A 16,556-nucleotide genomic window follows, 5' to 3' on the forward strand; every position below is an offset into this window, starting at 1 on the left:
AGTTGCCAACACTCTGTATGCCTTCACCAAAACCATTTATGGGAAACTTCCGAACTTTGCTAGACAACAAACCTCACTTGCCTCCTGTGGTTTAACCAACTGTAATGACCTCTTATTTTTGGCCAAGTCCCACCAAAACTGCCTGAGCTTAAAAACACTTGACATGCACTTGCTTAGAGGTAGTTTTGTCTACACAGAAAAGGTAACTAACTATATGGGAAATAAAAACATTTATAATTTCAAAAAAGACAATTCAGTGATCCAGTGTGAAATCCCAGCTCCCTGAAGATGTCTGGAATTCTGACCACCTCTCATAGGCATTGACTTCAGCTTCTGGTTTACACAGAGAATTAGAATGGAAGTTGGAGACTCGGGTTTCAACTATACACAGAAGAGATCCTAAAAGAGTGGAATTCTCTTCTCCTCCAGCACTTGCATTTTTATGGAAATAAGTTCTTTACTGTGTTTTTTCAGCAAAGTGGTAAGAGGTAGCAAAGACCAGTGTGGCGTTGTGTTATTTTACGTTCCAGTTGCGTTTTGGTTGTATGGGTCAGTTTTCTCTGATTCTGTTCAAATTTTATATTTAGTATGTTCTATGTACCCCACTCCCCTCTTCCCAGCTGGTGCTGCCCATCCCTTCCCGCCCTTCCACCCATGTCAGTCACCTGGCCACCCCCAATCACCCCACCAAACCACTCCCCTATCCCCTCCTAGGAGCCCTGCCAGTCATCCGGCGCCCCACCCCGACATCCAGAATCTTCCATCCAGGGCGTCGGGTGACTGGGTGAAGGCCCCAGGCCCCTCCCATCCTCCTACCCCATTGACCCCTTTCTCAGACCCCTGCCCAGGGAGCCACCCACAACTCTCTCCCATTGGTTCATGTTTTTCCCACCCCCTGCCCTATATAATCCCTTGTCAGTTCTATCCATTTGCCTTCTTCGGTTGGCATCGCGTTGTGTACTTGGATCCTCGTTCGCCTTCCCCTCATGTTGAGGGAGAAAAAAAGGATCTACAGCCCCCAGAGAAGGACACTTCTGTCTTCTGTCTGCGTGTGGTTCTCGTCCGCTTTGCCTGAGCACCAAGGCCCCATCCCGAGCTCTCTGAAGCCCCCAGTGTTGGCCCAGAGGAGGGCTCGGGGAACCTGCTCACTCCCTCCGGAGCTAGAGCCAGCTGGGATTCGACACCTTCCAGGAGGGAGCGCGGCAGACTAGATGACTAGATTTTTTTTTTTTAATTTTAAGGGAAGTACTTTGCATGCACTTCCCAGAGGAATACTGCTGACCTAAAGCAGATGGATTTACTATCTAGCCAAGGCAGTGTGCACCCCTATTCTATGCTACCAGCTGAGAAAGGACTGACTGATGTCACAGGAAGAGCTTGAGTCTTTTACAGATGTAATTCCTAATCCATCTAGAAGCTGAAGTTACAGTCTCACACTGCAACAGCTACTGCTCTCAAGTAGCAGGGGTTAATTAAACAGGCAATATAGCCTTGCAAACAGAGTACTGAACCTGCCAAATCAACTGAAAATCAGGCACAGAAGTTGGTAAAATATTTTGGTCTGCTACTGGAGTAGCCTTTGAATGCAGATATGAACTGCAGCTGAACTTGTGAGTGCAATGAAGAGCAGCAGAATTCAGGGGAGCACCAGCTGCACCTTCTCATGTAACCATCAACAGTACACATTCGCTTATGTCATGTCCCACCCAGAGTTATCCCCACAACAGGAGCTGGGGGTCAAACTCCTTGTGTCTGGCAACACAGCTCATCCTATAGCACAGGATTTAGGTTAGTCCCTGTGGATCTAATCCATTTAGTCCTTGATTTCTCTGCTATTTGGTAGTGGAGGCACAAAGATTATCTATGATGCAGTCTTGTGTTGTGACCACCAAGCTCCATACACAAGAGAGGTCTGCATTAGGGCAAACCAGATACCACACAGAATTGGGGAGCTATGAGGGCTGGGACCGTCATCACTACTAAGCAGAATTAATGGGATCAGGATTCATTAGCACTAAACTAGGTAGACTGGACAAAATGATCCAAAAGGAAAAAAAAATCCCACTTTTCCCCCCATTATCTCTTCAATCAGCCTTTCTTCTTAATTCTGCATACATTTTCTTGTGTTAAATAAATACTTGCCAAGGGAACAGAACTCTGATTAAAAGATAATAAATGAGTTCAATATATACAGCCATTTCATGGGTTTCTGCTATGCACCACCATAAATTTAAAGCCAATTATGTCCTGTTTAAATATTTAACACTGTAAAGCTAGCCAATTTTACATCCTGTCAGAGATAATTGAAATACCCACTTTGTCCCTTTAATAGGCAGGCAGAACATCCAGGAGATGGAAAATACCACTGGGATTTCACTATTTGCAACTGGATATTGGAAATACCCTCAATTCCTCAGAATTTAACAGCTCTGACACCAAAAGCACAAATCTGCAAACAGTGTAAAACTGAGAGCAGCCAGCAACAATCTCAAACCAGCTGGTTACTGCTGTCTCCCAAAACTGAACTATCAGCAGCCTCTATTTGCATAGTTGTGACACTAGAGGACCCCACACACGCATGTTAGGGACTGAATTTAAACTCCTTTAAATTGAATCCCAAGGCTCTGCAAGGAAGCAACTTTTGTATAACTGGTTCTTTACAGACACTCCTTTGAAGAGATGAAATCCAGGGGCTGTGACTAAGTTCGTAAGTACTGTGCACTTGGAGCTGCTATCAAGCTCAGGAGGAGAGCCACCAGGCCAGAAGAAGTTAGAGAAGGCCCTGAGCTGATCACATTAAGCTAAAAATTTCAGAATCAATCCCTAAAACATCAGGGTGCAAACTTTCCCCTAAAGCATGCAAGTTAACTGGCCACTGGAACAGCAGTACAGGGCAAGCTGGGAATGCCATAAAGGTTTTTCTTCCTGAAATAGTCAAGAAGGGACTCAAAGGCTGTCATTCAGATAAGTCCCTATGGGCAACACAGCAAGACTTAACTCCTGGCACTGCTCCATCAGTCTGTCAGAGGTGATATGGCAGACAAGCTCATCCGGCCCCTCGATTTGTACAATGCTCCTTGATTGTTTTGCCAATTGAATTCCCCCTATACCTTGTATGTGCCCAGCCACACTTTGCAGCTCCCAATGTGACGGCCATTCTCGAGTGGGAATGATCGTTACATCTGCCCCTGTGTCCAGGAGCCCCTGCATTGTTTTTCGTTCCCCGCGAAGATGAAGGCCACACGCTATTTTGGGCTTGTTCTCCCCAAGGGCCTGTGCCCAGTAAATAGCTGGTACAAGCTTTTGGCGAAGGTCAGCTGCCTGCTCCTGGTCCCAGGGTGGCTCAGGGACTGGGATGGTTTGGGCAACTATTTGACCCTTAGGGAGAAACACCGGCAGGCGAACGCAATACAGGGGAAGCACGAATCGCCCTGGGTCTGAGGTTACTAACCCGGGCAATACCGTGATCTCCTGGGGTGTGAACTTGGTGTCCCCAATGACGATGTACTTACATCGCAGCTGACTCCAGGTACCTGAACCCTCTGGGGCAACAGAAATAAGGTGATGGTCCGTGTCCCGAAGATGGAGGGGTTCCGTCAGCTGGAGCCTGAAAGGGGAAAAATTTGACAAGGTGGTTAAGATGGGCCTGCGATGTATTTGTTCGTAAGGAGTGTGCATCGTATTAGATGGAAAAGTGTCAAGTCCAGTATTTTGCCAGTCCAATGTGGGCGTCTGTCCAAACCCCCTCCCTGAGATGTGCCTTGGCTCACCGAATTTATGTCTGAGCGCAGGGAAGGGCTGCGCTCGTAAGTTAGTTTTTTGAAGGTCCCTGGGCCCTGCCCTGCTCCTTTTCAAATCGGTGAAATTCGTTCTTGAGCGGGCAATTTCCCACCCAATGTCCCGGGGTCCCACACAAATAGCATTGGTCTGCTGATGGTCGTTGGTTACGTGGTGGTGGTGCAAGACGAGGATGTGGTGGAGGCATCCTGGTGTTGGCGGCGTAGGCTCGTTTAGTTGTTCCTGTTTTTGGCGCAGGTCCCCCTGTGGATGGCTCCTCTACCGCTGCAAGGTCTACCTTTTTCTCGCAGACTTCTAACATGTCCTGGATGGTCGGCTGGGGCTCCATTGGGAGGCTCAGTATCGCTGCTGTACATTGCGAGCTGGCATTGACCGCTGCGATCTCTCTCAGCACCTCTTGTCTCGCCTTCTCGTCCCTTATTTGCAGCTCAACTGACCTGCAGAGCCTCTCAACATAATCTATAAAAGGTTCACTGGGGGACCGCTTAATTTTCAGGTAATTTAGTACCTGTCCCTTTGTTTTCAAATTAAAAAATGCCTTTTCGGTAGCCCTCACCGATTCTCGCAATGCCACTCGGAGGATTTCCGTGGCCTGCCGTGCTCCGTCGGCCCACTCTGCTTGACCACAGAGGTGGTCGACTGAGAGCATCCCTCCCCCTACATCCTTAGCAGTGGCCTGGTTCTCCCAAAGATGGGACAGGGAGCCCCTTCCGCCACTCTGTCTCCCACCACAGGAACTCTGTAGGAGTCAGCAGGCAGGAGAAGAGTTGGCGGAGATCCGCAGGGGTGAGGTCAGTGGATAACGTGGCCATGAGCATCCCCCAGAAACACTCGCTCTCCCTAGTGAACTCCCGTTGCGCCCTACATAATTCCTTGGTAACCTGAAAAGGCAATGGGGTCCACTGGGCACGGACACCACCTTCACCATGTGGGATATAGGTAACAGGTGCTGCCAGCAAAGTTGGTGTGGGATTTCCATGGCCATTATCAGGGATGGTTGTTGATATTGGTATTACTTGGGAGCCATTTCTGTCCCCAGGCCCCTCCCCCCCAGCCTCCCCATCGTGGGAATCGGGAAGAGGACCCTGGGAGCCGGAATCCAACCCCGAATGGGAGGGGCCAGGGAGGTTGGTGGGACCATTGGAAGAGGGGAGCTCTGCCTGGAGGGAGTGACAAGGGGAGCGGTTAATGGCGTAGGAATTTGGGGCGTGGCTAAGGGAGGGACTGAAGGGAGGAGGAACAATGGAGAGGGAGGAGTTAACACCTGGGGAAGGGTTGGAGGACTGGAAGGGGTTGGAGGAGGAAAGGGATTCTGGGGAGGAGAAGAACAAGTGGCAGGAAAATCCATGTGGCGCCCGCCATTTTGTTTTTCCCTGGCACCATTTTGAAGAGGGGGAAAAGTGGTGGGAAAATCCATGTGGCGCCCGCCATTTTGTTTCCCCCGGCGCCATTTTGAAGATCAGAGGGATCGGGGATATCAACTCTAACTGAGGGTTCTCGGGATGGGACTGCACATTTTTGGGAGAGTTGGGGACTGGAAAGGTCCTGAGGAGTCTGGCCACGACTCCCCAGGCAGGGGAATCTGGGGTTCTGCAGGGAGCTGGGGAGACAGTAGCAACCCTGCGCAAAATTGCGGTTTGCTCCCGGCAGGGTCCCAGCTCTAGGGCTAACAGGGGAGGGAAGAGGGCTAGGAGAGGAAAGAACCGGGGAAAATCTGTTTGAAAAATGACTCTTTCTCCACCCTTTGTTTAGAATTTAGAATAGTCCAAATCTGTAGAGTCCAAAATGTCATTTTAGAAATTGTACTATTCCCTATCTTCCCAAGAATTGTTAATTTTTGTCCCACCAAATCCTAAAAATGAATGTCTGTTACTTTTTCAGGAGTGGTAATTTCGGGGAAATGGAGAAAAAGCCATTTTATTAGATCTTTAACTTGCCCCTTTTTAACTGAAACCCCGCCCTCAACAAGGATACCAACAATTTGAAGATAGGCTCCTTTTTGTTCAGCAGAGAGTTTACCACCCACAGTTTATAAAAAGCTGCTGAGCAGTTCAAATCCCACCTCGGAGAAAGAGAAAAAGCAGAAAGAAAAAAAAAGATCCCAACCAGACACCCAAAGCTTTCCCCCCACCCACAGAACAAAGGAGAAATAACTCCCCGTGTTCTAAACCTAGGAGAGAAAAGGGAGGAAAGAAGAAAAGATGTAGGAATTTTCGTACTTACCCAAATTCGTGGGACCAACGAAAACTCTGAGGCAGGGCTTTTGTCTGGGAGAGACTTCTGGCGGGAACCGAAGAGGCTGCCTCTCCCGTCCCCAGGAGCGCCACCTATAAAACTAGGTCTGCTCCCACTGGGGGTAGCCTAACGTCCAAAGACCTTGTGCAAACCGGCGTCAGGGACAAAAAAATCCGAAACGACGGCTCTGCTGGTCTTCTCTGCGGGGTCTGGAGGTCTTCTCAGCCCCACATTGGGCGCCAAGCTGTCACTGTGCCTTCCCAAGTCTCGACAGCAGTAGTGGCTTTGCCGGGATTCGAACCCAGGTTGCCAGGCGAGAATTCTACCGCTGAGCCACCAGGGCTGTTACTATCTAACCAAGTCTCGGCTAGCCCAGAACCTTTAGCACTGCGGCAGCAAAGGCCACGCTCTTGTGCCGCTGTGGGCACGAGGTGTGGTCTGTGGGAAGTCGAAGCCACCAGACTAAAAGACACGGAGAGCGACTTTGACAAAAGCAAGGAGCTGTCCTTCGGGAGGTATCAGAATTCCGAGTTTATTGGCTCGAACAAGATAAGCTCCAAAAGGCGACGGGCACCATGTGCCCTGCTTCTTAAAGGGGGGTGGTAACAAGGGGAGAAAACAGCAGCCAACCAATGGGATAACACCTGCGGGTGGTAACAGGGGTGACACGCAGGGGAAACTTCCAGTGAGGTAGGAGGGAGGGAGGGGGCCCCGGAGACCAGCTTATCACTCTAAGCTCTGGATGGAACTTTCTAGGTGGAAGGGAGAGGTCTCTGAGAGACAAGCAGACTCTGGGGTGTGGCTGGGAGGGATAACTCAGCAGGAATACAATGAACTGGGTGGAGGGAGGAATGACAGGCAGACAGAGGAGGGAGGAGAAGGAAGGCTGGCCCCCTTTACAAAAAGAGGGGGACAGGGAGTAACCATAACGGGGGGGAAACTTAAAACACACTCCAACACAAGTCCACAGGCAACAGGAGAGAGCTTGGCTAAAATTATCACAAATGAAGAATCTAAAATACAACATTAGAAGTCCTGTTTGCTTTCCACTCCTCTGGCTTCAGCAAGACACGAGCAGCTGGGACACTACTGAGCTGCAGCAGGGATGTTACTCAGGTATCTCCTAGGACCAGTGGTTTTGCCAGACCTGGAGCCATCTTTTCCAGTAATGTCTAAAGGAAAGATCACAGGAGACAGGGGGTTAGAGCTTTGGGTACAGGAGCCCTGCTGCCCAGTACCCCTTACAGAGCCAGTACAAGGTTGAGAGGTGACATGGATCTACTTCCCAAAAACCAGAGATCTTCACAAAAACATTCCCATTGCTCTTGTACCAGTTCCAGGCTAAATTGAGCTCCTGACACAAGTGGCTTCCCTGGCAGCAGGGCTCAGCATGAGGCTACTAAGGGCCCAGAAGTGACTGTGTCAAATTGTCTGGTTTCTGCTCTGCAAACACTCATTAGCCACCTCTGCTGACAGCAATTACATATTTCCTTGAATCCTCATGAGACACCAAGTGCCCTACCCAATATTAAACACCAGGGAAGTAGATGTGCAGAATGTCTGGAAATGGTGTGAGTGGGGAATGTTTCTAGCTACACAGGCTTGCTGTGATCTGTGCCTCACCCCTAGCTTTCAGGAGAGCTGAAGTGACCATTGGGGCAGCAGAGGAAACAAAGTAGACAAAGTTTGTATGAAAAAGAATGTAGGGATAGCAAGATAGACAAAAAGGAGCAAGATCCCAAGGCTGCTTCTAGGCTTTGCACTGGCTCTTGGAAATTCTACCATAAAGCAACCTCTTTCCCCCTCACATCTACAGTCCATTAGCCAAAAATAGTTATTCAGACAAACCACATCTGCCACTGTGGCTTAGGAACCTATGAAATGAGATTCATCAATCCTTCAGTAATTGTACTCACAGAAAAAAACCCAAACGCTTCTTGACCCAGAAAAACAGAAATGTTAATGCTGGAGTTATGACTGACAGCATCTACAGGTAGCAACACAACTGAGCCTGATCCATTAACAAGATCCTGCTTGCTCTTGGGTAACCTGGAGTCCCCCATAACCAGTGCCTTGGGAAAAGCAGAGCTAGACCCCCAGGCAAATGCCATGGGGAAAAATACCAGCTGGCTTTAAAGCAGCTCTCTGCCCCACTGGAGACTTGCAAATCTTGCATATTTCTCATGCAGCTCTTGCTGTGTATCTTGATTTTCTCAGTAACAGACTGAGGGACAGAGTCAGTGTTTATTTCACCAATTCATCTGAATGCTGCAGGCACTAAGTCCAGAGCAGATCTCCTTCTCACTCTGAGTTGTGCAATGTACAACCTGCAGGATGGGCAAGCACATGCACCTTCCCATCCCCTCCCTGGTGCAACACCTCAAAAATCCTCACCTGGAAGAGAAAAAAAAAAAACACCAAAGCTCTCAATGGCTAAAGCTCTGCCTATGTCTACAGCAGATCATTAGGAGATCACAGACTCCTGCTAACAAATCTCAGAGCAGTAGCCTCCTGCATTAAGCAGCACAAAAACTTGCAGGCATATAATACCCCAGTTAAGCCAGACCCATGGAATGGGTTAATCTAGAAGCTACTTGTCTGCAAGCTACTACAGCTGCCCTGTGCTTGTAGACAAGCCCCAGGACCTACAGTTTCCAATGAACCAGAACAGCATGCTTCCCCTTTCCAGTCAGAAGTTTTAAACCAGGATTACCACTCCATCTCAAGCTCCTGAGCAAACAGCAACTTAAGTCCTTTTCCAGAGGACTGCCTGGTTTCATACTGTACATGCTTATCTCCAATGATTTCCTGGCCGTTTTTTGTTCTCACAGAAGTGCAGATGTTCCCCAAGAGCAGAAGTCCCCTCTGCATGCCCGGCACGGGGCAAGCACAGCGCTTGGGGCTGCACTATTTTGTTCTGCAGGGTCCTCCCCCAGCAACCGCAGCATCCGCTGATCCTGTCCCATCTGCTGCCCCCTCACTGCGACAGCAGGGAAACGGATTGCTCCTGCACTGCCGCGGGCCCCACTCAGACTGAAAGGCAGAAGAAAGGACGGGCTGGCTGTGGTTTGGGGCGATCTTTAACTGCACGGAAGGCGGCCGGGCCGGGCGGAGGTGAGCTCATCCCCCGTGAGCCTGCGGCCCCGCCGATGGCAGCGCACAGCTCCGTGGCAGGAAGTGATACGGGAGCAGGAGCCCCAGAGGAAACTGAATTGAGCAACTGAGGTTAACTCCTCTGCCATTTAATCATGTGGCATTTCCAGGGACTTTCTAAGAACCCGGGGATGGGCTGGGCTGCCCAGTATCGCTTCACACACCATTGGCAGCACGGAGCAGCTGTGCTGCCACATGGCGAACAAGGCAACATCTGCCTCCCCTCAGCTCCTGGCCCCTTCTCCCCCCAGGGAAAACATTTCATGAAGAGCTTCCTACAAGGTCTACTGAAGGTGGGACATAGATGCACACAAAGTTTGCTGGAATCTACCTCAGAAACAGTCCTGAATGGTATAGATTCTGATTTGTATTTCTGCAGAGTTCAGGTGAAGTTGGGGCTCTGGGTGATGCATCTGTACATTCCTACAACAGCAGTAACAGTTATCTGGCATCTCATCTCAGAGAGCCTTAGATAAATTGGAGCCTTCCACAGAAACTGGCCAGTGCCATCACTGTCTGTGCTGCTGAGGCACCTCTGCCAGTGCCAGCCACTGCCTGAGAGCTCTGCCTCAGAGTACAAGCCAGGAAGGAGAGTGGAAGACCATCCAAGAAGCATTCTGGAATTAATCCAGAGAGCTAAAATGTCCCAAATACCAAGAGATCTTCTATTCATAAAGTTATTCAAGGAAGGCAAGACATTAACAATAGACAATTTTCACTTTTTACACACCTGCCAGACAATTTCACTGAGCTGTACCTGTAGTAGTGACCAGAACTTCAGATGTGGGACTTCTTGGAAAGACAGACAGATTTTCTTCCTTTCCTTTTTTTCTACCTCCACTTCTGCTGAAGTAGTCATGACTGAATTAGATGGAAGGAATGTGCCTGGAAGCCTTCCAAATGCTCCTCTGTTTATAAGATTTACCAGGAAGACTACAGCAGTGCTAGAGCTTTGTGGGTAAATGCATGGTTTGCCAGAGCGTGGCTCCACTGTTTAGTCTCATGTAATTATAATTATCTAATTTCAAACCTTGTGTGGCTGGTGCCGAGTTCAAGTTCAAGTCACTGCTTTCCAGAGGATTTCCTCCCTGAGACTCTTCTTGGACCGCTGCTTGAGTCTACAAAGAAAAACACAAAAAATAAACATGCAAATTAGTATCAAAAGACAAAATTGCAAATATGCAAAGTAGGTGGATTATTATTTAAACAAGACTGTGCAGCCCTGAAAGCACATCCATTTGCCACCAACTCCTACATTCAGCAAGAGCACATACCAGGGCATGTATTGTCCACACACACTCACAAGTCTTTGAATAGTTGTCAGAATCCATAATAAACCATCCCAGTATTGGCCTTGTGAGACACAGCCCAACACTTAAAAAATCTGCCCATTATGCAGATGGGGAGATTTTTTTTCATCAAGAATATTTTCTATATTTCAAGTTCTGTCCCTGTCTTGACCAGCTAAACATTTTGTCTATTGACAGTTAAAACCAAAATTATTGTTTTATTTCTTCTGCTTTGGTTTTGCCCCTCAAAAATTCTTCAGCTGTTTAATTCTGAACTGAAACATCAGAATCCTTCACTAACCAAAGTTAAAATGACACATTTTGAAATGTTAAAAACTCCTGCTTGTCTTTCAGATTTGTCAGTCCACAAATGACACCAGCAGAACTCACTGGGTAAGGTTTTGTTCTGTAAGACACAGCCACTTGTGCCTCTGATGAACTTTCCATAGAGCTTGAGGATCCCAGTTTTCACAGCTGGTTGCTTTAAGCACTGGTAACACAGGCTTCCCTAATCACTGTATTTAAATGACATAATAAAAATGAGCTTAGGGAAAGCGATGGGCTTTGAGCAAGAGCAGTGTGCTGAACTAGACTGTTACCTTCTCACTTGGACTGCAGAGAAGGAACAGATTTATGCAACAGTTCCCTTGTCTGGGATGTTCTGCACAGGGTTTGCAAGCAGTTTCCCACTATCCAGGAAATATTTGCATGCAAGGTCACTGTCACACTAGAAAATACTTCTGTTCAATACTTCTGTTCTCTCCCTCATCCTGGCACTTCCTTGCTGGTGAATATTTCCATTCAAGCCTTCTGCATGACCCTCACAGGCTGCTCTGTCCCTCTGGTTCTGCTGAACCAGAAATGTTCCTTTCTCTCCTGAGCACTTCTGTGCCACCACATCTGTACAACAAACCTATGGATTCCTGCAGCAAGTGCACAGCTTGGGTTTGGATCTGGCAAATTTGTGATGCACACTAAATAATGGTTTGTGGCTGTTGTGGGGGTTTTTAATCACTCCCAATGACAGGTAACATACCATTAGTAGTTCATAGGACTGAATATCCTTCTTGATTAAAAGATTTTGTCTTGTTTTTACACCTGAAATGTTTTCTTCTTAGCTACTGATTCTTACTAATCCTTCATTTGCTGCATAAAAGAGTCTCCTGCTGACAGGACTTAAAGTTTCTCCATTCATCAAATTTCTCTTTTAGCTTAATTTTAAGTTTCTTCTTTTGAGACAAACTGACATGCTAAACAATCGCTTCAGTCTTTCAAGTCTCCTGGGAAGACAACCCCTCTCTGTAAGAAAGGATGGAATCTCTTGTCTGACATTCCAAGCCTGAGGAAGTGCTATACTGTGGGAGTCTGGTATATCTTGAATTAAGTACAGCATCTCCCCTATGGCTCTCAGCATTCTTCAGTAGCTGAATCTTGGAGGCCATCAGGAAGGCAGTCAGAGCTTCCCGAATTATTTCCAGGCTACCAAGGCTCAAAGAATGTTGTGGCAGACACAGAGCCTGAGCAGGATAAACACAGCTGCAAGGTCCCCAGGATCTGTGAGTGGAGAAGAGGGAAAGGACTGAACACTGTACTCACCCACTTGCGGGGCCTCCCTCTTTGCCTTTTCTCAGCAGAAGGTTCTGCCTTTATGGAAAACAAAGGGGGAAAATATTATCAGCTCTCGGATTTGCTGGGCATTGTGACTAAACCACTGAACAGGGCCAAGGTGACCTTTGTATAAAGGTCTTGTCTCACAGGTAGCAGAAAAAGTAAAAGCTGGGGATAGAAGACAGTTGAGGAGGAAACACCTGCCTGACTGCACTGGTTGTGATTATTTGGCAGTGGTGGAGGAGAAACACTGGGAGGAAACTGCTGAACAGACAGTGGCAACACAGGAAGGCTGGGAGGTGAGTAAGGACTAAAACCACAATAACTGATTTGTCCAACGGTGGCAATTAAAGCTGAGCTGAATTAGGAGGAACTTTCATTATCTTTAAACTAAGAGAAACATCCCTACTGGTCTCTCTGGCAGTACTTCTCTCCCCTGTAGATGAGTATAAGCCATTTCCTCTCACCATTCCCCCAGTTGGAACAGTCATTTTCTTGCTTCCTTTTGGCCTTCCTCGTGGTTTCTTCACTGGCTGTGGTTCTTCAGCATCCTGTGGGATAGCAGCTGTGTTTCCACCATCCTCCTGGGATAAAAGGAGAAAGCCATTTAAGCAGGACAATCCCTGAAACAATTTACATTCTCTCATTCTGGTTGGTCTTGGACTCTTGCCCACTAAGAGCACCCCGATTCCTAAAGAGCTGGTTGTCTCTGCTTTTCCAGCTGTGAAGTGCATTAGAAGATGATCAGCAATACTCCTACCTCTTTGTCTGTCTTTTGGGCTAGGAAAATGACTATGTTCCAAGAACTCTGCCCAAGGGGCCTTGCCTGTTCTAGCCAATTACTGGTGCAGAAACAGAGGGTGATGACATGTGAAAGTCTCCAGGCTAGAACAGAGACCTGGTCAGTCCCTCACACACATGTCCTGGCTGAGCTGTCACTGCCTGTCACATCAGAGGTGCCTCTGAGGCCAGGAGCTGAGATTTCCCAGGGTGCAGATCCTGCTGCTGTCCTGGGTAGCCCCAGCATTTACCCCAGAACACCTCTCCTTCCCTTGCCCTTGTTAGCAAGCAGCTTCCCAGGGCTCCCTGCAGATCCCATCCAGCTACTGCCATGGCATCATCAGGCATCCTCTTGGGATGATGTTCTCTCACCTGTGGCTGCTTCTTTGGTCTCCCCCTCTTTCTCTTCAGCCCCTGGGTCAGTGTGGATGAGATGGGATTCTCTGGCCCTTCGTTGCTCATGCTGGCACCCTCCTCTGTTTGCAGATTATAATCCAACAGGTTATTTTTCCTGGAGTGGGAAAGAAAATTTGTCTCCTCTTTCTTGCTTTATCCTGTTATGGATTCTCCTCTACCCACAAGGCTGAAATGAGAAAGAATCAGGCATGGCAGCTTGCTATTGTTCTCATCAGCTGCAAGAGTTCAGGACCCAGCAGACATTTGGGAGTATAACTGTGCTCCATAAATATTCTAGAACCATTCTTTTACATGGCCTATTCCTCAGCTTTCTGAGGCTTTTGTCCAAAGGAACCAAATTGCTCCAGGCATGGACTACCCTGCTACCTGCATGTACCTTTCCCTGTTTAATTGGAATCAAAAAAGACAATGTCTGCAGCTCTCTGAACTCCACTCTTTGGAGGCTTCTTCCAAAAAGGAAGAAGGTGGGAAATAAAGTGGTGGTGGTGAGTTATAAATGCAACAGTCAAGGGCAGAACTTCCTTTGGAGCTCCTACACTGTCAAATACCAAAGCTAATCCTGAGACCAAAATCTACCGCTAACAGAGCCTTACATGAGGATGCTTGAGAGAGCAAGTCCCAGGGTACAAACTCCAAGAAGTCTGGCTCTGGAGCCACCCCTCAAGAGTTTGTTCTTAGTCACTGGTCGAACAGGCACTGTCTGGAGAGACAGCCTGACCCCAGTCAGTGCACTCAGCCCTTGGTCCTACAAAAGGCTCAGTTTTCTACAGGACAACACCAGCCCCTAGAGCTAGGGTTTTGCTCAGGCTTGTTAGCCTCCTCCCTGGTTCCAAGCTCTGCTTAGTGCCTGCTGTGCTCAGAATGAGCCCTGATCAAAATTGTTTGCTCTAAGAAATAACCAAGATCATGAGCTGTTGAGAGCACATAGGAAACCAGTGACCTTCCCTGCTTCTGCTTGAGGTTTCTCCTCCAGGCATGTCTGCCAGAGAAGGTGGGCCTGGACACCCTCACATCCCAAAGCAGGAAAAGGAAGGGAGCCCTTGACCAGAACCTCAGCAGAAACCTGAATCCCAGACACATTAGGAGAGGTGGGGGTCACTGAAGTTTTGCTTGCGTGCAGAGTCAAAACCTAGCTAAGGATCTGAGCTCAGTCCACTTACAGCACCTCCAGACCTTGGCCTTCCTTTCCTTTTTGCACACAAGGGAGGGCTCAAGAAGATTGGAGGGAATGAGGAGGCTGAGCTCAGCTGGACAGAGGCCAGCAGTGCTGGCTGAATCCTCTTTTGTCAGTAGTTCTTATCACAAAATACACAGCTGAGAATAGTGCAGTTAGGAAAGCAACATCATTTATTGTTGCTTAGGAAAGTAGGAGTATCTAGATGAATCATGCATTGCTACCTTCTCTACTAAACCATCACCTGAGAATTTTTGGGTTTTTTTGTAACTCTTCACTTTACCTGTTTTATTTCTTCTTCTCCACCTGCTAAATGAAAGATAACAACAGCAAGCATAAAGAGCTCTTTGCCTCATCGGCCTTGAGCACTGCTGAGTCCCCAGGTCCCTCCAGCAGGCTCTACCTGAGGCAATAAAGGCAGTACTAAGGAAGGGCACAGCTGCACCACATAGAAGAGTGTGACTTCTTTTGTTCAGAATAATGCTGGAGGGCAGCAGCTGGGCTCAGTTCCAGTTCATGCATGAGCAGCCCTACGAAGAGAACTCCCTGGATGCCCCCTTGTGCACATGGTTGGGCCCCAGCTCACAGGTGCTGCTGCACACTCAGCTTTTCTATCAAACCCTCCGATCAGAGGGCGATGGAAAGACTACAGCTCAGGTCTCTGAGTTCAGGCTGCATCTGGAGGAGAGGCAGTTAGAGAGAAAAAAGTTTTTTTTCTACTTGCAAGCCACGCACAGTTGCCACCAAGTCCCTGAAAGACAAGATGAAACACTTGCAGTCTCTTTCAGAGAAGAGCTGTGCTTTTACAGACACGGTTTTGTAGTCTGGTCAGATGTTCAAGTTCCAAAGATGACAGGCCCTTAACTGAGGATGACAACAAATATTCTGCCCTCTGGCCAGGTACAGTTCATCGAACCTGCATTTTCTGGACAGAATTGGAGCTCAAATGGGCTGGTGCCAGCATCTGGAGTTGGCTGAGGCAGGAGGGGGTGGGTCATTGAGGCTCTGGACTGCCCTAGGAGGAGAGAAGCCCTAGTGCCTGTTCCCAAAGGCAGGTCTAAGCTAAGCCCAGCTCATGTCACACACATCTGCTCCTGGATGAGCCCAATGTGCTGCAAAGGTGGCTTGAAGCCTCTAGAGCTTGAGCCTTCCCTCAACTGCCAGTGGAAAAGGAACAGATATGGCTATAGGAATGGACAAGTGTGAAAGTGCTGTCCAAGGCAGATCCCTGAGCAGAGATTACAGCTCCTTATCTGAGGAGGCTGTGCTGAGAGGAGGGTGGAGTTCAACATTTTCATTCTATTTTTCAGTCTCAGCTTGCATTTCCTGTTTGGTCCTCTTGCACACAGGCTGGACATGCAGCAGCTGACAGTGTCACTGGCAGATGCAGCAAGGGAACTTCCAACCTTCACTCCATATTCTAACACAATGTGTGCAGTCATGACAGACACCGAAGCCATCACTCTTACTGACACAACCTCTCTGAAGAGTTCACTGTAACTGACACCTGCATGGAATCCAAATCCTGCATGTCATTATTCAAGTGGGAGCAACTATAGTGCACAGAATTCATTTTTCCCCGGATGCAAAGAAAGCCAGTTCTTGCACAATGATTTTTTGCTAAACCTTGCTTAACAAATACACTCTACAATGCCTTTAACATATCTGGCCAGGACTGCAGAAGACAAATGACAAAGATGGACAAGATATAGCAGTTGATTTGTACATTTCTCTTCTACCTTCTCATCACCCACCAAAGGCACATCCTTCTCAAACCTGGTGTGAAAAGAAAAGCACACAACCAAAATGATACAAGCATCTGCCCTTAGGGATTTTGTCAGCTTTACATGACTCAAGTAAGATGCAGACAAAGCAAAAGCACCCACTGCAATTTTACTTCAAATTTCTCAAAAACTTTCCATGTATACATGTAAACCCCCAAACCAATTCTGAGTCACACTGTATACCAAAAGCCAAGTATACCTTCCAGGGTCACTGCATTCCCTGCTGGGATTGGAGCCAGCAGGGCTAAAGCCCAGGCTGCGTCTACAAGGGCACAAGGTCTGAAAAACCTATTGAAATATTTGTGGGCCTTAGATCCC

The 16,556-nt window shown here is 48.0% G+C and overlaps 1 protein-coding gene across 4 annotated transcripts in view; it reads right to left on the reverse strand.

Annotated features, from left to right (window-relative positions):
• Positions 1 to 6,535: 6,535 nt before the first annotated feature.
• The window catches only part of LOC105759033 (uncharacterized), a 59,916-nt gene continuing 49,895 nt past the window's right edge, over positions 6,536 to 16,556 (reverse strand). For 3 of the 4 annotated variants that reach the window (XR_012057998.1, XM_072934914.1, XM_072934913.1), the window contains exons 2-6: positions 13,236 to 13,446; positions 12,551 to 12,667; positions 12,072 to 12,119; positions 10,217 to 10,304; positions 6,536 to 7,205 (exon numbers count right to left, since the gene is read on the reverse strand). Coding sequence is in view for 3 of the 4 variants with exons in the window: in XM_072934914.1 (XP_072791015.1) it covers positions 7,120 to 7,205; positions 10,217 to 10,304; positions 12,072 to 12,119; positions 12,551 to 12,667; positions 13,236 to 13,325 (429 nt within the window). In the remaining variant the exon portion in view is untranslated. The remainder of the gene's footprint in view (positions 7,206 to 10,216; positions 10,305 to 12,071; positions 12,120 to 12,550; positions 12,668 to 13,235; positions 13,447 to 16,556) is intronic. The other variant, XM_072934915.1, reaches the window with a different exon arrangement.

This window comes from Taeniopygia guttata, chromosome 12, assembly GCF_048771995.1.
Source record: "Taeniopygia guttata chromosome 12, bTaeGut7.mat, whole genome shotgun sequence".
Taxonomy (NCBI): Eukaryota; Metazoa; Chordata; class Aves; order Passeriformes; family Estrildidae; genus Taeniopygia; species Taeniopygia guttata.